Source organism: Tinamus guttatus, unplaced genomic scaffold (genome assembly GCF_059628265.1).
Source record: "Tinamus guttatus ecotype Peru unplaced genomic scaffold, ASM5962826v1 Tinamus_guttatus_pri_ptg000459l, whole genome shotgun sequence".
NCBI lineage: Eukaryota > Metazoa > Chordata > Aves > Tinamiformes > Tinamidae > Tinamus > Tinamus guttatus.
The window spans coordinates 10,710,497-10,731,655 of record NW_028288993.1 but is presented as its reverse complement, the minus strand read 5'-3'; the positions used below and the strand labels follow the sequence as shown (position 1 = coordinate 10,731,655).

Here is a 21,159-nt window from a genome sequence, read left to right as displayed (position 1 = left end):
AAGGGATAGCTGAAGCATCCAAGGAAGACTCTTAGTGATTTGAAGCCTCCTGATGCATTTCCTGGAGCTACAGTTTCTTACTGCAATAGAACTGAATGACCTTTGTGAGGAAATAAGCTGAATCTTCATGTTAAAAACAGCTCTTGGTGCGTTTTTATCTGCAGGGGCATTTAAACACCTCTGCAAGAGAATGAGTTTGACCTACCGAGTTTTTCTGTGAAAGCTCTGCTGTTGTGCAAGAGCCTCCATGGAATGCTTGCTATTGCCTTCTCTTTTAGGGATGACAATACTACTCCATGGGATCCATTTAAGTGAAAGGCCAGCAAAGGCCAGCATAAAATAGCATTAGAAAATTCTTCTCTTTGCTCAATGTGTTTTATTTCTTAAAAAAAAAAAAAAAAAAGAAACACCTTCCCAATCATCGGAAAGCTTTCTCCATTTCCCATTTGTGCCCTAGTCTTAAGTCCGAGCAGCAGATTGCAAAGCAATGAATAACAACCATATTGTGATTTCATTACCACATTTTACTTGAGAAAATAATAATCAGAAAACAGCAATAAATTTCCCCCCCCCCCACACACGTCAAGCAGAGATTCCTTAGGACTGTTCCTCTGTCATGATTTTTGTGGAAACTGTACATTTAAAACTCTTTTGCATGGCTGTTCATAGGGGATGCAAAATGTTTTTGTATGTGCATACAACACGATTACTCACCGGTGCTTCTCATCTCTGTGCACAACTATGGTTGAACACTAAAATAACATGCAAGTACTACTGCACAAATAATACCTAGTTCTTGTCCTGTTTCCTAAAATCGATTTATCTAAAAGAGAACGTGCTTGTACTTGTGATATTGGTGCAGAGGTGTAGGTTGTTGTAAAGGGAGACTCAATAGCATTAAAGAGCTATACAAGTAGAAAAGGGTATAATTATAAAATTTGAATTCCTCATTACCACAGCTGTTGCTCATCTGAATTAGTTCTCTGTAAGATAAAGCTGAGAGAAATGTGCAGCTAAGGACTTCATCTGTCTTTCTAAGCAATTGTATTAAAAATAAAATTGCTTGACAAAAAAAAAAAAAGATGAAGTACCTGCTATACTGAAATTGAAAGACTGCTTTCTTGGTCATGCTACTTTTAGCATATATCATATGTCAAAACCAGATTAGAAGTTTAGTCAAAATGGAAGCTTTTCATATAGCAAATCCAGGTTACTTACCTTGCGATCCAAGAATTATGTAAAAATACTTTGAACTCACTGTTTTTCCATCCATCTCTCCCACTTCTGTTCATCAGAAAGTTTGGAAGATGTAATTGTACACTGATTAATTTTGAGTTCGTCATTCAAATAAACAGTACTGAAAGGGACCTACTGGATCAGACCCAGTCAGTAAATAAATCCAACCCTGTCCCATCCACATTTCCAAACAAAACTCAGTCTTAATTCTAAACTTACAAGCTCCATCATTGCAGCTTTAAAAGATGCATTTTCTTTCCTGTAAAAAACAAAACAACACAACAACTATTAGGGATCAATTTCTTTTTCTTCACCAAAATCCTACGACTATTAACAGCATACCCATTTTTTCCCCTTTATGCTCCATCCAGTCATTTCTGAGCTCTAAAATACAACCTAAAGAGGATGCATTCTTGTATTTCCAAACCTAACTACTCTTCTATAGCATTCTGGAGTTAGCTGAAGAGTCAGCCGTGCTTAGTTAACTCTTAGAAACACTTAAGGCCGTTCTGAAATGGTCTTGGAGGTTTCAAAACTGGTCTGGTGTTACCTGTGACCAGTGCAGTTGCAGGAGGCCACCGAGAGGGTGTAGTCCTGCTCTCTTCCTTCATCTCCCCCATCTTCTCCCTTCTGCATTGATCAAATGGCTGCAAAGACCTCCATGTGCTGGCCGATGAAAAATACTTTTTCTTGATGGATTCACCTTCTGTTGGATTCACTTACCAAACTGTTTTACCCTGTGGCTGCCTGAACTCTGGACCTAATGCAGGAGGGAGGAACACACAGGAGGAGGGGACCACCCCTTTCAGCAGCAGTTCACTATTACCCCTAATTACAGGTAATTTCAACCCATTCTCCCCATCATTTGTGCATGAACACAATAGGAACAGGTGGCAGAAGTCCAAGTTTCTTTCCAGGGAGCCTTCAGAGATCTGTACAGTCTCACAAAGATACTCATGATTTTATTTTTCCTGCTATAAATGTACTTCTGTAAGAGAAATGAATAGGTGCTCTGAGTACTATATTAATGTGAGTCCTCAGCATGCAAAGTTGCTACCCTCTGCAGAGCAGTTTCTAAAGCGGATTGCCAGCTTCACATGCAAATGATCACTTACATTTGTTCCTGTTATTGCACCCAACCAAATCAGGTTACCGCAAAGTGCAAAGTCTGGTAGTTCTGCATTAAAAACAAAACACCAGGAGTAGCAATTGCAAGAAGCAAGTAAAAAAAGGATTGTCAGGAGTCCAAAGCAGTGAGGAAGTTAAAGCAACTGTCTCTTCTGATCTCATCTAAGGTAAATCTTAAAGTTTAATTGATGGAATTTCCAGAGATTCAATATTTTTATCTATCTTGTCTAGAAAATCATATAATCATTTTTCATTTCTTTCATAGAGCAATGAAGTGTTTAAATATCTGGCCTTCCATCTTAACCCAAGGTAAGGCATGTACTACTAGGTCTTCCACAGTTAAGACTTTTTTTTAAAAAAAAAGATTTAAAAGATTATTTCTGTCCATCCTATCCAATGGGAAATAAATATGCCTGAAGGCTCAATGGGGGCAAAATTAAGCAATTTCTTCATACAGCCCAAGCACAGAATTAGAATTCTTACTTTATTGAGAACTTTGCAGTATAAATTTTAAATGACAGATCCCAATTTTAAGTAAACAAAGTCAGGATGCAACACACTATGAAACACAATAAGAACATAAACATTTAACTTACATTGGCATCAAACTGAGACTTATATTTTGAGGAGTGGCAGTACATCTCAACCAGTTTCTGGCGAATCATCCCTACTTTTCACAGTATTTTTCCCCTTTCTTTTGGGCTGGAAAGAAACCCGACTTGCTGCAGCAATGGGCTGTGCTGCAGCAAGCGCTGCCTGTGGGGACCAGCACCAGGAGAAGCCCCTGCTGGAAACCCGTGGCAGGGGCAGCGCAGAAGGGAACGAGCCCAAATCCTCAGCTGTTGGCACTAAACCTAGTCCCGACGCACGTGGCTTAGTATTGCTCCTAAATGTGTGTATCCTGGCAAATGCAGCTGTGGGTAGTCACATCCCCTATATCATACCCGGCTTTTTTAGTTTTAATGGTGGGATGTAGTTTAATGCAAATAATTTCTGTTTTAAGATTAAGAATGAATGTCTAGGGACTTGGAGATTAAAACTGGTATTTCTGAAACGCATTTACTCCCATACTTTAACAACATGCCATAGTATTTCCAGGTGTGTGTGATTAATATAGTCCTCGGTGGGTTTGCTTGATATACCAATAGTCTCAGATTGCTTATATGAAAAAAAAATAGAAAAATGAGTTTTCTTTCATGTCTCTGTTCTTTTTCAGGGACTTTTATCGAATGGATGGATTATGTGTTTTTGCCTGATGATCCTCTAGTAACATTCATTTATCTTAGGCAAGTACTCTGTCCTCAGTGCTACAGATGCACACGTGCATTTAATTTTAAGATTGAGTAATCTTGACTGAAAGGTCATCACATGCAGGCATCTTTTGAGGATTATGGATTAATATCACATTCAATATAATAGCCATCTGGAGCCCACACTTCAATGTCTAACCTATACAACACATGATAATGCTAAATCATCTGCAAATAGGGAGGTGTTAGGGAAAGATTACACGATTTTTTGGGACTCTGCAAATGGCTATTGGCAGATTCAGAAAGAGAAGCCTCCTACCTTAAATCTTAAGGTAGTATTCTGTCTACTAGACAAATTCTTCCTTTATCCACATGTCAGGGTCCATTAAAATATGGAGCTTTCTAAAGAGATGTCCAGAAAGGCCCATCGAGTTGAATTGGAATGTTTTACACTTTGCAAAATACTTAATAACACTGCAAAATAGAGGAGCAGCTGCCTATGGCCGTGAGTTGAGATGCTCCCTGACATCCTCTTTTTGAGGGGACGGGGTGGGACAGTAGAGGATGTCACTTCAGAGCCGCGCAGCACCCCGGGGCCCGCGGGCTGCTCAAAACGCACAGTCCGCCCCAGCTGCCGCACTCAGATCTCCCGCTGTTTGCTCGGGATCCATCGGGACTGGCTGTGAATGGGTGTCCGAGAAATGCAAGACTCGCCAGTCTCCGACCTGTACGTTTTCTACATCCCTAGCTCCGCTCTATACACTCCTTCCTACTCACAACCCCTGCGTCACCTGCGATTTCTGCCTGTTGCTCGCGCGTCCCGCGAACGCAGCTTTGTTTCCCGGAGCTCTAATCAACGCTGTCTTCACGGGCACCGGGACCCGCGGCGCAGCCCTCCGCCTCATGTTAGGGTTAGCGAGTTAGGGCGTTAATTAAAACAGGGCGTTAATGAAGCAGCGAGAAGAGGCGCTGCCGACCCCTCCGCCCGGGACGCCCATGCACCTCCCCGCGCGCAATAAGCGGCGCCCGGCGGGGCCCCCCCCGCGCACGGCGCCTGCGTGCGGCGCCCCGCGCACTCGTGACCCGGCGACAACACGGGCGACAACGGGAGCCCCGGCCCGGGGCGCCCCCGCGCCGCCCCCGCGTGCCCCGGCCTCGAAATGGGTCCTTAGCGAAACGCATCGCCGCCCCCCTCCCCTTGTCCCCCCACCCCCCCAAAACTGCTGGTGCAAAATTGCAAAACTTTACAGACCTGGCTTTTTTTCTTTCTTTCTTTTTTCCTTTTTTTTTTTCCCCCCTCCTGCTCCCTATTTTGGGGCCCAAATTTGCAGGACAGGAACTGTTGACAATTAAGTGATGAAACTCTCCAAAAAAATGGAGGCAGAGAAAGACTCTGGAAGAAGATTGGTGTGTAACTGCCTTCGGTCTATTTCCTATTTGTGCCTTTTAATTGATTTGTGCTTAATTGTTTGCAAAAGGGAAGCGATGCATGGGAAGCGCAGGCAGGCAGAGCTACTTCAGTGCGCGAGGAATCAGCTCAGGCACTCGGGAAGGGGGTGGAATTTAACCGAGGGGAAGGAGAGGGTGGGACAATAATATATATATAATTATTATTATTTTCTTTCCTCCCCCCCCCGCACTTACCTTTGTGTGCGGCCGCCGCCAACTTCTCCGCCGGGCCCGCTCCGCGCCCCCTGCTCCTTGGTGCCCCTCTGCGCGGACCCCCCTGCTCCTCCGCCCCTTCCCCGGCTCTTTTTTTTTCTCTTTCTGGCGTGGGGAAGGGGAGGAAAAGAAAAAGAGAAAGGAAAAACCCGCGCAGGCTCCGGGCGAACGCGGGGTTTGGGCTGGGGGGGCCGTGGGGGGGATAGAAAGCGAATAACCGGCGCTGTTACATAATGCGGGCTGTTTTTAAACCGCGGCTTCCGGTGTGACTATGGAAACACTCGGATTATGTAAATACCGACCGCCGAGCCTGCGATTTAGCGCTTCCCGTCCCCCCCCGGGAATTAGCTGCTGCTCACGTGCAAAAATAATAAAAATGACGCGGCCGCCGCCGAGCCGCGGCGCGGGGTGCGCGGCGCCTTGCGCGTCCCGGGGCTGCGCGCGCGCTCCCCCCTCCAAGCAACAGCCCAAGTTTTAGTTTCCCTGCAGCCAAACACCTGTTATTCGTGTGTAACTGAGGGGCACGGGATGGAAAAGGTTGTGCGTGCAGCTGCGCTGCCCGTTTCGGTTCAGGTTTTGTTAATTTTGCGCCTTGCCGGCTTAATGATTCCTGCCAGGTTCTACTTATCAGCACACGATTTGCTCCCCGCCAACCCCCCCGTCTCTGTCCCGTGTATTTTTCTTTTCTAGCGAGCTATTGGCAGAAGGCGCTACGACGAGAACGAGGACCTCTCGGATGTGGAGGAAATCGTCAGCATCAGGAGTTTCAATTTGGAGGAGAAATTAAAGAGTAAAACGTATCGCGGGGATTTCGTGCGTGCCATGGACGGGAAAGGTAAAGGGCGGCCCGGGGGGTGCTCAGGGATCTCGCCAAGGAGGCAGGAGCCCCAGCCCCCATGTAGCCCCAGGGGATTCCTTTCCCCCCCACCCCCTGCTGAATCCAGGAGCTTTTCCAAAGGATGCAATGGATGAGCGTGTTCTCCCGGCTCGCGGGCTTTAAAGTCAATAAGTGCTTTGTGTTTCTGTCGCCGGTTAAGTTGCGCCCCCCCCCCCACCCGCCCTGCAGCCCCCGGTTTGCGCAGGGGACTGAAATTTCGCAGCAGAGGCAGCGAGCACAGCCCCGCGGCGCGAGCCCCGACCGGGACGGGGACAGACGGGGACAGCCCCGGGGCACGGGCAGCCTGGCGAGTCACCTGCGTTTACTGCAGTCACCTGCATTTACCGAGTCACCTTCCTCTTACTGGGACACCGATCCTTTTCCTTCAGGATCCACCCTCCCGAGGGCTGCGTGAGCCAGCTCGCTAGTTTGGCTCTAATCCTCATGAAATGGTCAAAGCTGTAGAGCTGCTAATCTAGTTTAGAGTATTTCCTTTTATTTATTTTTTCTCCCTAGGCTTGGTTTGGCATGAGCATTTTAAGCTTCTCTTAGAAAAGATAACGTGGTGGAGCATTTAAATACCTATCTTATTTAGGAAGTTATTTGTTCGGGAGATAAGCTCAACCCTGACCCCTTTTCCTCCAAACAAAACACAAACACCTATTTATTCATTTTTAGCTCTAAATGTTAACTATTTTTCCAGAAAAGGGTTGCATTTTACCCTCCTCTTCGCCATACTCTGGTGGTTGCCATTGCTACATGCTAACTATAGTACAAGCCACAGTTTTCCTGGCTCAGCAGCTCTAAAATCTTTTGGTAGCTTTCTCCTTTCTGGGAACTTGAAAATAAATGAGTGTCTTTTGTTATTTTGTTGTGGTCTGTGTCTGCTTTGTTCACCCCCACAAGGGATTTAAGTGCTTTGTTGGGCCATTATAAAGAAAGGGCCTGTCTCCTTATTTGCTCTGTTCTTATTTTTGCTATTGGTTTATTTTCTCTATAAATCCAAAAGTTGGAATTGAGTCTAGGCAAAACAATGACAGCGTTTAGGAAGGATGAAAAAGTCAGGTTATATGAACACATGGAATTGGTTGAGTGATTTATTTATTTATTTATCCCATGTCCTTGTTTTTATTTTTAATGTTAATTCCTCTTTGATATATATGTATATTGGCCAGGAATGTGGGCTGGAGGTTTCCTCAGAGGTGCTGTAAAGCTGTGATGTGATTTTTTTTTTTTTTTTTTTTTGGCTTGAATGCAGCTTGTCATAGCTACTTGTTCCCTAGTTTGCTGGGCTGTGTTTCTGCCACTGCTGTTTCTACTGATGTTGTTCTTGAACTGCATTATCTGTTTGCTCTGTCTTGGATGACAGTGTCCTTTTTTAAAAAAATAAATAAATAAAGGGGGAAATCTGTGGTTTATTTACTTGCTTAACTAAAGCTAGAACTAACTCTTTTAATATGAATTCATGTGGGGAAGGAAGATTTCTCTAATACAGAAGAACTTGTTTGGTAGCCTTAGTTAACCAGAGTATTAATTATAGAAACTTTATTGGTACTGTTCTAAAGTTAAGTGCATTTTCAATGTTTCAGTAAATTGATAATTACTGTTCTCTGATTTGGTAAGTCTAGGGAGTAATATCATATCTGTAGCAGTCTTAATTGCTAACTGAATACAGTGAGGGAAAAGCTGTAAAGAGAGAGGGGAAAATACAGGCCTAGGCCCAGGAGCATAGCTGCCTTTTTTTTAACTTCTTCCAGTATGAGTTTTTATAGTGAGGAATACCAGAGATGGAGGTCTGTATAGGGAGATTCATGGGAAAGATGGGCCTTGGTGACTGAATTTTGGAGAAGTTAAACTGATTGCGCATACAAAAATATAGTACGTAAGGTGTACAGTTTATTTGTGAGCACTGCAGCTTGATCACTGAAGAGTCGAACAGTGTTTTTCATGTTAAGGCACTTGGCCATTTGTAATGCATGGAGGGTTTACAGCATTGGTTCTCCTGTAAGAAAGGAGGCATCGCAGAACCCCCAGAGACTCTGCATGGGCACTGTAAGATTTTGTTTGCCCTCTGTGTCAGAGTGACCCAAAGGGGCTGGGAGACCTTGGGAGGCACCTCTCACCCACGTGGCTGCTTCCTAACTGCTGCTGCAGGCCCCAATCCCTGATGTTGATCAAAGCTCTGCATTTAGAAATGCACAGGAAAGGCCCACGTGCAACAGCTCCAAAACGTAGCAATAGGATGATTCTGGTTTGTGCTAAAATAACAAACTTCGTGATCTCTCTCTTTTTTTTTTTTTTTTTAATTTTGTGCAAGTCACAATATAGCACACCAACTCTTTCCTTTTTGCCATTCTTCATATGTGCCAGAAATTGTGTAGGATTTCTACATATCAGCTCCTGCAGAGTTAGGCTTCTGATTAATTACAAAAAGAATGTAATCTATTGAGAGTAATGGGATCATTCACATTTAAAAAAAAAAAAAAAAGTTCAAAGAATCAGGGCATTGGGTTATATTCAAATAATGCTCACAAGAAAACTTTTTTATTTTTTTTTCTTCCTCCCCTCTCTAATTAGAAATGTATACCTTACCCTATTAACCCAACAGTAGCAGCCCACTTTCCAGTGGTTTAGTTAGAATTATCTTTTAACTTGATATTTCATGACAACTCCATGTCTCAGCCCAGGCCTTAATTGACAAACTCTGCCTGGATTCTGGTTTATGTGCATCAGTGAACAGGAAAAATAGCGAGTGCCTGGGAGAGCCCTGTCTGTCAGGGAGTTTCCGGTTGGGACCTAAAATATGCGGCCCTTTATATTTTTGCCCAAGTGACAGTGAGAGCTTTTTGGTGAAGAGAGGAAAATGGAGAGAAAATGGAGAAAACGGAAGATGAGGTGCCAGTGCCTTTCTAATTGATCTTGTTTTTCTTACCCAAACAGATTTTACTTTTGAGTATGTGCAAAGAGAAGCCCTCAGAGTTCCACTTATCTTCAGAAATAAGGATGGACTGGGAATTAAGTAAGTTGCAACCAAATCTTGAAGATTAATTAATGCTTTTATGAAATAGTTTGTTTTGCACTTATATGTGGTACTTTTGATCTCAAAATGGTATTGCAATTAGTAAGGCTGTCAGTACCCTTGCAAAAAGTAGTGATTTTTTTTCCATTTATAAACAAGCAGCTAATGAGGCCTATGAAAGTTAAATGCACACAATGTTATTCTACACAGCCAAAAATAAGTCAGTGACAAAAGTCTGAAGCAAAATTCAAGGGTTCTGGTTTCCCATTCACACTGTAATGACAGAACAGCCTCCCTTAAATTTTTGACTTCCTAATTGTTTTCTGTTACAGGTACAATAGCTAATGAGGCCTGTCTTTTACCAAATGTCTCTTCAGAAGGCTGTAGCTTTATAAATGCTTAATTTATAGTTAAAAGGTGGTATTATTAGAGTCTTTTTGAGGTTACATTTTATTATATCTATTCATAAAGGATTTAGTATTTTAATACATTGCTGATTGTAAGTTGTATTGTTTTCTTGTTTAGATGTACAGCACCTGCAACAGTTTTTCATATAGGTTACAGGGTCTAAAAGAGAAAGATTTAAATGATGTACTTAATGGGTCACATAATGCGTGGCTTGGATAAATGTTTTCTGATGCTTCTGGAGATTATGGCTGTGTGACTGCTACTATGTGAAAGATGGAAAATGAATGTAGTGAAAGCAAAAAATTCCTTTGCCACTTAAAGTTAAGCCTTCCAGCTGAAATGAAGTCCCAGGTAATTAATAACTGGCCATTTAAAAAAAGCCATCTCAATAGATTTAATGTAAAAGAGAGATGATGGGGTTTGGTTGTAGGGAGCACAAGTCTTTTTCTGAGTAAGAGAGAGAAAACAGAAGACTCTTCTGCAGCCAGAGGTCTCTGGACAGGTGGTTTTTGGGCTCCCTGATTCCAGATACACCCTGTTGAGTGCTTGTACATTGACACTGTATGTGTGTGTGCAATCATCTCCTGAAGTTGAGTGGCCTTTGCTTCAGCAGGAGCTTTGTCATATACAGCGAATTCCTGCTCACTTGTGTGCTGTGCTATAACTTGATCAGCTTGCCATCCCAGCTCCTCGCTTCCTCAGCCTCCAGATGTCGTTCCCTCCTAGGATGTTTTTTCCTGTTACTTTAGAACCTCTGTTTCTTTGGCCCTCCCTCTGGTTCCTCTGATCCACTTCAGTGATTTGTTTGTTGTTGAGTGTTGTTGCTGCTCTTTCAGTCCGTTTCTTCAGGAGAGGCTGCTCTTGGAGGAATCACCTGAAGGACACATCTACTGTGGGAATCCCAGCTGCGACAGGGGCTTTCCCAGGGTACATTACTCTTATTCTGCTACTTCCAGAGGCCAGGCAATAAAAGCTTCAAGCACTTACTCTGGAAGAAACCATTGCCCTTGTCTGCAGCTGGGAGTTCTTAGGAAGCAGTGAGAGCAGGACTTGTTCTGAAGTGCACTGTCTTTGGCACCTCAGGCACGATCCATTTAAGCTCTGATCCAGAACATTGTGAGTCCGTTGTTGTTAATACTGGTGGCTGCTGGGGCTCTTTGAAGCTGAAGGACAAGCAAGAGACTTTAGGCACCATCTGTGAGCCTTAGTTCTGCCGCAGCACCAGAACAAGCATCTGTTCTTGAGCATAAGTGAAGTGCAGGTGTTAGTGCCTGTGGCTTCTCTCTTGTTCGTAGTACTGTCTGCATGTTGACATTGGTTTGAGAAAGCTTGTGGACCTGAAGGAGAGCAAAATACCTACCATCAGCCCTAGCAGCCAGATCTTCCCCATGGGTATGAGAAAGTGCCCAAATTCCCCCCTGGCAACAACACCACCGTGGGGGGAGTGTTTCAGCTTTTAATGTGTCAAGGCCACCAACCCAGCTAGTGCTGTGTCACTGGGAAGCTCCTGCCCTGGACACACGCTGTGGGCTGCAGATTTTGTGTCCCAAATGGCAGAGCTTTGTGGGAGCCGGATGCTGAGCACCACTGCATTCCCTGCGCCCAGGCTGCCTTCTGGGCTGTTGATGTCGGGCAAGGTCCTCCAGGAAGATTCCTTGTTTCCTGGTGTCTCTACCCACAGGATGTAATCTCTTTGGATAGCTGTTTATTGAGGATTCTGTGATGAGGCCATTTCACCCTAACCGTTTCAGCACTCAGAGCTCAGCTCCCACATCATCGCTTGCTTCCCTGTTGTTTCTGCGCCCGTGATCTGGAGAGCTGCCACCTGGCACCTCCCTCCACGCTCCCTTCGCTGCAGGCCTTGGCTGCAGCTTCCTGCTGTGATAGTGACTTTCAGAGAGTCGGTTTTGGTCTTTCTTTATCTATGGATTCAGAAACTCCCCTCCAGCTAGTGGTATTTCGTAAGGAACACAATGTGTTTCTTGCCTTATGTGTTGTTTTTTTTTTTTCCCCAGAATGTGGGTTTTTAAAGATTCACAGGCAGCATTCCAGTCTTCTTCCTGGAAGTCTCCAGGAATTGTGCTTAAGACCTTGAAGAAAATGAGGGCATGGACTGTGTCACCTGTCCTGTCTGTTGTGCCTGTGGGCAATGTGTAGCAGCAGACCAGGTTGTCAATGTACTTCTGTGTTTTGCTGAAGCAGAAATGGTCTCACATGCTTTCATGTATATACATATACAGCATGAATGCTCGTATAGGTGGGTATGTCTCAAAGAAGAGCATTAAAAACAGGGTGCTCTTCTCTGCAAGCATTAACAAAGCTGTCAAATAGTTTTTAAAATTATGTTGGAAGTGGAGAAGTAAGAGAAAAGACCAAATGCTATGTGATTTTTGGCTCTTGGAGTTTTGCAGAGCTGACACTATCATAATACAAAGGCTGTAGCCTTTGAATTCTGAATAGATGGAAGGGGGTGAATACTAATCCACAGGAATTTTTGGAGTCATTTTCCTGACTCTTTGTCACACTTGCATGCTTTGCAAATTGAAGGAGAATATATGTTTCAATTTGCTGTGACAAGCTTAGAATAGTCTTCTTAGGCCAGGCTTGACTAGCCAGCTCTTTTGTTTGCTACCAAATGCTGCTCTCCTTCTAAGGCCAATCTGACATCTTCCCTCTTTTTCTAGCGCTGTTTCCTTCTCCCCTCCTGGGAACGCTCCATGCCTCGTGTGCAGCTCCTTCCCGTAGGTAGGATTCGCTGCCAGAAAAGAGAGCAAAAACAAGGGTATTTTTGAGTAGCATGCCAGCAATAGTGGGAGCAAATTATTTCTGATCCATGAGCTTTAGATGATTCCTGCACAGGATCACTGGAATTTTTCATTTCACAGTTAGTTGGGCAAATTTTTCTCATAGAATCATAGAATGCTCAAGGTTGGAAGGGACCTCTAGAGATCATCTAGTCCAACCCCCTGCATACGCAGGGACACCTAGAGCACGTGGCACAGGACTGCGTCCAAGCGGGTTTGAAGATCTCCAGAGAAGGAGACTCCACATTTCTATTCTCTTCTGAATCACTGAATAATGACTACTCTGGTGGGATAAAGTACTAGAATTTGTAGATCAGTAATCTTACAGGAAATTCCATGCATTAATCTTTTTATTTAAATGAGCGTAAATTTGTTAATTGGAAATGATGTTGTAAAGGAATTGCGCATTCTTGGGAGTAGGTGTCTCTAGAGTAAGAGAATATTGGAAGCAAATTTTATGCATGTTTTAAATGAGAAGTGAAATGCATGGGCAAGCTTTGATACTTGGCACTTTGTAAGATAGCATGATTTAATTTTATTCATATTTTTACTTCTTGCATGTATCTACCTGGAATAACTGGCATGTAAGGCATAGGTTTAGTGGGTGCGTAGGTGAATAAATGATGTGTGTTGTATTCCAGCAAAATCAAAACAGCACTGCCCCCTGCCTGGGGTATTAACTTGCTAACTGATTAGCTGATCTGAAACCATCAGGACCTTTAGTCTCATTATCCTGACATCTACCACTCGCAATAGTGAGTATCACGTCTGCAGTCCCCCAGCGTTGGAGGAGGTCGCACTTTTGCCTTTAGATTCGTCCCGTAGCTAGGATAATTGTTGCTGGCTGTTTTGGTCGATACTTTACTGTATTGTGGTGGTTTACCCCCCAAACAGTCATAGTTTAGTGTACAGAAAAGTGACCCTACTATGTTCTTCACCCATTTTATATGATACATGAAAAAGTCTTTGGGAGTGTATTAGAAAACCCCATTACATTGAACAAAAAGCTAAAGTTTTTCTGCATTGTTAGTGTTTCAGATTTATATGCAGAAAAATAAATGAACCAGCACTTACTAATTGGTACAGAGGTGATGACATTCAAAAAAACGTTATTTTTGCTATCACAGAGCTGTAGCAAATCAGCCCTAACGGCAGAAGTATAAGAAGCGCCGTTGGTGGGGCTGGTTGGAGGTGATTTATGGACTCAGCAGTCGGCAGAGGGGCTTTAATTAAACCCTGCCTTCCCGAGGCAGCCCAGCTCCAAAATGGGTTCTGGTACTTGAAGCTGCTGTGTCCAAGCCTCAAATTCTCCCCTTAGTGCCCTCTTTCCCGAGTGTTTGATATATTCTGGGGTTTCAGTGAAATAAAAAGCAATGATATGCCAGGTGTGCTCTCCCAGAGTGTGATGGATAATTTATTTTTAAGGAGGATTATATTCTTTCTGTTTGAGTAATGTTTATTGCCAGCTGCTGCTGGAGTTCTCAGACTGGATTTGCTTGTAGGCTTCTGGGTTGGGGTTGTTGCCTTTTTCTTCTTTCCTTTCCACATCTGTATTAAAAAAAAAAAAAAAAAAAAAAAAACTCTGTAATTGTTATGTATGTCTGGCCATAAAACACAAGGAAGTGTTTTAATTTGAAGATGAGCCTTGCACATTCTTGTTGCCCCCAGGTAGTTCCTCCTTTCCCTCCCGGTGACTCCGCAGTGCTCTGTTAACAGAGAGCTAGGAGTGAACCCAGGAGGTCACTGGATTCAGACCATCTCATTCCAGCGCGGGAGGGAATTCCAGAGCTTTGGGGCCCTCACAGCCACGTGCAGGGATGGGAGGGCTGGCAGAGTCCTAACAAAAGACACTGTCCAGCCCCTGTGTCCCACCGGGGAAGGTGATAAGGATAAAAGTAAATTGACAAACAAAACCTGGCAAGTGGTGTTCTCAGGACCTAGGCATGATACAAAATGTACTTTTATCTTTTCAGTGTTTTCTCAATACTAAAAAATGCCCTGTGAGCTGAATAGGTCCTTTTTTTCCCTTTTTTTTAAACTGTGTTTTCTCAAAGTTGCCTTTTGGGCAGACACAGGTTGTTTATCTCCAAGCCACAGCAGTGCAGGGGGGTCAGACGCACTGAGCTAGCGGTTCCCACTGAGCTGTTTTTGATCACGATTCTGTAGTGAATTTTCATGCCCTGAAGATATGAGGTGTGAAATATCATCACAGAGATAAAGTGGACTAACTTAAGCAATCCTCTCCTGCTTTTGTTTTACTCTTCTGGCATTTCTATGTGGTGTGGAATTTTTATTCTTCAATGACATTTAAAATTCACGGACGTGTTATACTAGTCTATTGTATAATTACATTGAAATCTAAAATATTGTCTGTATTAGGAGCGATGTTTTGGAGCATGATTGGTTCCCTGATGCCAGTGTATCCAAATTAGCCCCAACTGAATTGACTCGAGTGAGAATTTCCCTACCCCCTAAATACAGACAGGTTGTTTTCAACAGGGATGTTAGAAATAGTGTTTTAAACCATGGGACTTCTATTCATAACTTTCAGTTTTTTATTTTCAAGCTGTGAATCCAGCATGTGATGATGTGACTTTGACCATTTTGCTTAGAAATGTAAACACATGTGTTCAATTCCTGCCTTGGGGAATATGTGTGGAGCAGGAGCATTTGCAAAGCCCTTGGAGTTGCTTAGCAGGAATGGGTAATGAAGCTTTGCGATTTTGTTAAATCTCCCCCAGCCCCTTCCTTTCCCTCCCAGTCCACTGAGTGTAGAAAATTGTTGCTAGAGAGTGCTTGAAAAAGCACCTCTTTCTTCCTCTTTTTATGAGCAGAGGGACTTTTGTGCACTTGCCAATACAAAGATGTTATGTATGTCATTAAAAATTACACTGTCCACACACCGCTGAGGCCTTGCTTGATGCCCCTACTGCTTTATGGACAAAGAGCACTATACATTTATTTCTTTTATTATGGTAACGAAAGTGTTCCCATACTTATCTTGATGGTATTTAACGTTGCTTTCTTTGCTAATTATAGAATGCCTGACCCGGATTTCACCGTCAGAGATGTGAAGCTATTAGTGGGTAAGTTATTTTGAATGCACTGGATTAACTCTATAGAGAACTGAATTGCTTTGAAATACTTGCCCAGTTGTGTTGGTAGACATTTGTGATAACTCGCAGAATGTGAGGGAAGGCACGGAGAGGCAATTTGTAAATTAAAAAGGCTGGGAAAGCCCTAATTAGTTGTGCTGACCAGCCTCTGATCTCATGCCGGATAATTGGCCATTTGAAGTGGAGCGAAGGCTTTTGCTCTTAACAGGTGTCCTGCACACACTTTTGTGATCTTGGAAAGTTTTATCGACTGAGTTCCTGGGGTTTTATCTCTCGCAGAGCATCTGTTTGTAGGTTGTGATGGGAGTCCCAGCACCTTGTGCCTCTGCCCCTCTCCTGCTTTCCACAGCGTCAGGTCAGGCTCTGTGGAGAGGCTGCCGGGAGAGGCCGAGCGCAGAGCTCTGCAAAGTGCCTCTGTGACGGGTAGGAGGCACTTTGTCCTCGCTCCGTGTTGAGTGTTGGAGGTGTCATCTTGATAAAACGTAGAACAGATAAATGGTGTCTGTAATTATCAAGTATTCCATAGCATTTTTTTAATCTCTATTAAAATTTGCAGGTTGAATACTTGAAAAATAATCTTTTGCTTAAGATGGATATGTTATTTTTAATTTGTCTGAAATTGTTACTCAGTAAGTGCTAGTGTGCGTGGTTAAGAAGTAGCTCTGGAGCTAGGCTTGGTGGGTTGTTTTGTTAACTGCAGGACTTTACAGAGCAGTTTAGCTGCCTTTATGGTATTTAGAATTTATTAGCATTATTTACTTATATATTGGCAAGTTTTTTTTTAAATTAACCCAAATGTATTCTAAAAGAAGAATTTTTGAAAAATTATTGACTTTATTAATCCTTAGGAATGTCAAGTCTGAAAAAGATCTAGTTAAGCAAAATGAGGGGGAGGAACTTGTGCCTCAGCTCTGTTCAGTTGGGGTTATCTGTGGAGAAGAGGTTATCTCTGATGATCCTTCCTTCACAAACAAAGCTTGGCAATGTTACTTAATTTATGATGAGCTCGGGAGTAAAAAAAAAATTCTTTAGTAGAAAATGTTAGAGAAGTGGTGTAGGAAGCGTGTGTATTTGTTGGTCAATCTGTAGTTAAAATAGGAAGTCATACAAGGGTTTCTGGAAGCCCTTGTAAGATTTATGGAATCCTAAATACTTGCATGTGTGGGGTTGTAGATCCTGAATCCGTTTCTTTTGCTGTGGAGAAGCCCAATGCCTTTTAATTATCAGGCCGCTGTTTGCAATTTTCTGTGAATTTGTTCCATAGCTGATAAACTGCCTTTTTTTCTCTCTTTCTCTCTCCTCTCTCTCTTGTCTCTGAAACTGCCTGAGTTGAGCATCTGACTTGGAGTCGTTTTGGAACAGTGTAGTGTTGCATAACAACCTTGTTTTTCCTGTGAAACAGTCAAAGTGTGGGAGTTGCATTTCCTCAAGATTGATGTTCCTGGAATTATTAGAGGGTGGAGATTCTTATGTGCATGGCCAGCAAAGCAGGAGGATATTTATAAATAAAAACAGATGTATAAAACAATGGAGTAAAAATAACAATCATAATTAACTTTTGAGATTAACTTCCATGCAAAACAGGGAGCAATTTCTCCCAGCTGGTTCAGCAATCCATGTACCTGCGCTAGGCCGGATACAGCACGTTGGACATCCTTCTTTTTACTGTGTTTGGACAATCTTGCTCTGGAATCATTGTACTGAACCTGTAATTTGGTTATGAACACTGTCATCTGCTGTCTTTTTTTAAACACAATTGATTGCTTCTGGCATAGCAGGTGGAAAATTTGATTAAAAACAATTCTAAAATATTTGGGCAATTGACAGTAAGTTATATCTGAGAATCTGCTGCTTTTATGGAATATAGTTTCTATGACTATGGAATTTGTGCCTTGTGCAAGAGTCACCTTCAGGCTTGAAGGATATGGGTGCAATCCCTATGCCTACACCTAATTTCTAAGTGATGTAGTGATGAGGAAACATAGTGGTAAGCAAGTTTTATATTAGATATCTATGGTGATATTTCTTCTGATTTTTGCTTTGTATATTTATTTCCTTGCATTTCAAGTTCAACTAAAGCAACTGAAAACTCCGTTTTATTAATATCTCCTGTGGTTGTCCTGGCATTTTTTGGCAGACTGCTCAGATAACCTACATATAGCTACGTTTCTGAAAGGCAGTGTTTTCAAAACATTGTGTTGTTGAAACTGGAAGGGGAATGATGTTTTGCAAATGTGAAATGCAGTGATCATAACTCTCCACATTTGAATGAGCGTGGGATTCAGTAGGTAGAGAATATGGTTTGAAAACTTGTGTTCTGTGCAAAGGTGTTTCTTTTTTCTTTAAGTGCTCATCATTATAGTACGCAGGTGCTATTTAAACCTATTATTCTCTTTTCTCCCTAGAATCGGGGGAACCATGTTTGTTATAGAGTGTTTTGGAGGAAGTTACTGAAACTTTGGTCTCAGGTTATAAATAGGAGGCAAAGATTACAGAATAACACAATTGTTACAGCTGCCCTGCTTTGAAGATGATTTAAGTCACAAGGAAATAATTATATTTGGATGCCTATTTTATTTGTAATTTCTCTTTGAAAATTTCAGCCTGTGGCAATAAGGGGGAAAAAAACACAATTTATTGATCACTGCTAATGCTTACTTGGGCGATGATGATGATGATGGTGTTTTTAAAGAACTCATTTTTGACAATATTTTTCCAGCACTCCAAAGAAATGTTGCTATTGTTTGCTAGATTTTTGTCTTCCAGGAATGTTTTTAAAGGGCGGATACCAGCTGTAATTTACTCTGCTAATGTTTATGACTTATTCCATCACCCATCAATATGTATGACTTCTCTATGCGTAATATATGTGAGCAAAGCACTCTTCCAGTACAGTAGTTTTGCTTTATAGGACAACCACTTTAAACTGCGTGTTTGGAGTGATGGTTATAGCTGGACATTTGACTCCCACCTCCATACGAAAGAGATCCTGCATTTTCCTTAAACCTGAAACAGTGGATTCATTTCAGCAGTTGGAATTTGTCTGATCTCTGAAATGGCTGTGAGCCAGAAGTGCACACAAGGAAGGGGAGAGGAATTAGTGGCCTGCTTGGGAACTTGAGACAGCTCTTGAAGGAAAAAATCTGTTGTAATCTAATAACTATTAGACTTTATGATTTCGTTCTCACGGTGGATTTGAATATTAATTCTGAAAGATGGGATGTCATTGTCATCTCATCATAAACCAATTTATAATTTTGCAAAGAGGGTCATTGGCCCCTTTAGTTTCCATATTAAGCTTTTGGTACAGGTATTCAGAGTGCTGTAGGGACAGACTCCGTGCCTTGCGCTCAGCCTGCCCTACCAGCGCCTTAGTGGGTTTAGTATGTGCACAGGAGCTATGGGAAGAAGGGCACTGCAGTAGTTAGGAGGTATTGGGTCTCTTTCTTATTATCCTAGCCCAGAGAAGGAGTGATAGATGGAAAGAAAAGCTTGAGCCTCCAACAACATTGAATGCTTCATGCCAGGCATGCTGGAGAAAAGTGTCTTCGCCACCATCAGCCTCAGGCTGGGCCCATGGTGGAAGGTGCCGCCTGGCTCAACTCCTGAATTTGGGACCAAATGCAAGGCATGTGCTCCCCTCCTTGAGGTCAGAAAGCCAAAGCATTCTCTTTTCTGTTTTTTTTTTTTTTTTTTTTTTTTTTTTTAATAGATATTTATCATTCTTTGTGCATCATATAATCTGAGGAAAAATGGAGCACGGAGTAGTTTTAGAACCTATGAACCAAGTAAAGAAGGGAAAAGAGGAAACATGAATGTGTCCATCAGTGTGAGCTCCCTTTCTTTCTCTTTGATGACTTCTTTTTAGTGATTCCTATGGGTCAGCATTGATTGAGTTTAAAAGAGTTTCTGCTTCTCTCTGGCATCTGCAGTGTCTCACCCTTTGACTCGTAATTGATGCCTGCCCTGCCTTTATCTCCCTGGGTCGTCACAGGAAGGTCAGGAAATCTCTGGGTAGCTGTGGAGCCCCTGCACAAGCACGGTGCTGTTTTCTAAGCAAGAAAAGCTCGGCTGGGTTTGCTTTAATTTTTTTATTTCTTAACTGAGCCCTTCCATTGTGCTGGATCCTGCATTTCCACGTGGCTGATCCTAGATGAACCAGAGCACTCTTTCTGATCTCCATAATGTTCCTCACCTCTCTGTGGGCAAAGAAGGTCTGGGCTCAGCCGGAGCTGTGAGCGCCTGGCTGCGGATGCACCAGCTTGCCAAGGGAGCCGAGTGGCGAAAGAAGCAATTTCCAAACATGTCATAAGTGTAGAAGCAGGGAAGAATGCATCATTAATCACATTTTTCTGTTAAAATCTGGTGTTGTAGAATGGACATTAGTCCTTCAGCGGGTCAAAAATGTTTGGTTCACTTCATTTGGTTGTTGGTTCTTTTCACTAACTGTGCTGAAAGACTTCTGCTTTTGACTTAAGATCCAAGGGAAACTGAAAGCAACAAAGCTGCTAAATGTGCTAAAATTGGTGCATTGAGGTATGGCGCTAAAAAGTAGTAAACAGGATAAAGCTTTGAAAACTTGCAAAGAACAATCTTCTCTTTGGCCCTGGGTGGTGATGGACAAGATGGGACCAGCAGATCATTTCAATATTTGATTTCTGTGATTCTGTCAAGGCTCTGAAGACCTGGCTCCAGCCTTTGATCTCCAAGACAAAGGGTAGAAGGGAAACCAAGTCCCTCCGTGCATCTCCTTGCTTTCTTTGCTGGAGCAGCTGAAGAGACACCTGATTATAGCTGTGTTTTGCCCCTCTCATCTGGTATTTGAAACAACAAAAAAAGGAAGGAAAAAAAAATTCAGTTGCAAATTGAATGTTTAAAGAAATATGTGAGCAGGCTTCTGCCACAACAGTGAGTTTAAAATCATGGTGTCAGTGGAGAAAGATAATAGAATGAATTACATCATTAAATTGCAAACATTTGTAATGGAAAAGCTGTTTAAATAGAGGGGTTTGGCCTTGCAAGCTCGGGTCAGACTTCCCTTGTGCCTGCTGACAAGTATCTGTTCTGTGAGAGCGGCTCTGTTCTGTCTGTCTACTAATAAATCTTTCACTCGCCAAGTGGACAAGGAGTTAAGGACCTCGCTGCTCTGCTGAAGCGAATGAGGTTTTTGTGACTGCAGTGGAGGAAGCGTCAGGCTGCAGAGAAGGGCAGCGCTGGTCAGTGATGCGTGGGCACGGGCAGAGGCCAAAGCTGTCCTGGAAACGGGACCATCTTGATTTAATATTGTGTTGCTACAGTCCCCCCCGTAGGAACTCCAGATAAGATGAGAACTTAGGGTCTCTTACAGAAAGACTGTAACTCACCTAATCCAGACAGTCCTACTTTTGGATATAGGTGATAATGAAAGGGGAATGGAGAGAGGCAAAGAGTATATGCACACATTTTAGGTAAATAATTCTTCTGAATTTATAAAATGTGTAAGATTGAGGTACACGTATGTTTTATATAATGTGTATGTAAATGCATATATACACACAGGTAACTCAGTGCTTGGTCAAGACTCCTAAGTGGTGTCTCCACAGAAGGGAAACTCGTGGCTGCAGGTCAGTGGATCAAGGCGAGAGCAGTGATGTGGTCAGGAGGAGGAACGTGCATCACA

The 21,159-nt window shown here is 42.7% G+C and overlaps 1 protein-coding gene across 4 annotated transcripts in view; it reads left to right on the top strand.

Moving 5' to 3' along the window:
* The first annotated feature begins 4,901 nt into the window (after nucleotides 1-4,901).
* The window catches only part of KDM2B (lysine demethylase 2B), a 98,147-nt gene continuing 81,889 nt past the window's right edge, over nucleotides 4,902-21,159 (top strand). For 2 of the 4 annotated variants that reach the window (XM_088532558.1, XM_088532556.1), the window contains exons 1-4: nucleotides 4,902-5,021; nucleotides 5,967-6,111; nucleotides 9,094-9,172; nucleotides 15,424-15,470. In XM_088532558.1, the coding sequence (XP_088388684.1) occupies nucleotides 4,971-5,021; nucleotides 5,967-6,111; nucleotides 9,094-9,172; nucleotides 15,424-15,470 (322 nt within the window). In that variant the 5' untranslated portion in view covers nucleotides 4,902-4,970. Of the gene's footprint in view, nucleotides 5,022-5,479; nucleotides 5,567-5,705; nucleotides 5,814-5,966; nucleotides 6,112-9,093; nucleotides 9,173-15,423; nucleotides 15,471-21,159 lie in introns of those variants that run through there. The other 2 variants (XM_088532559.1, XM_088532557.1) reach the window with 2 other exon arrangements.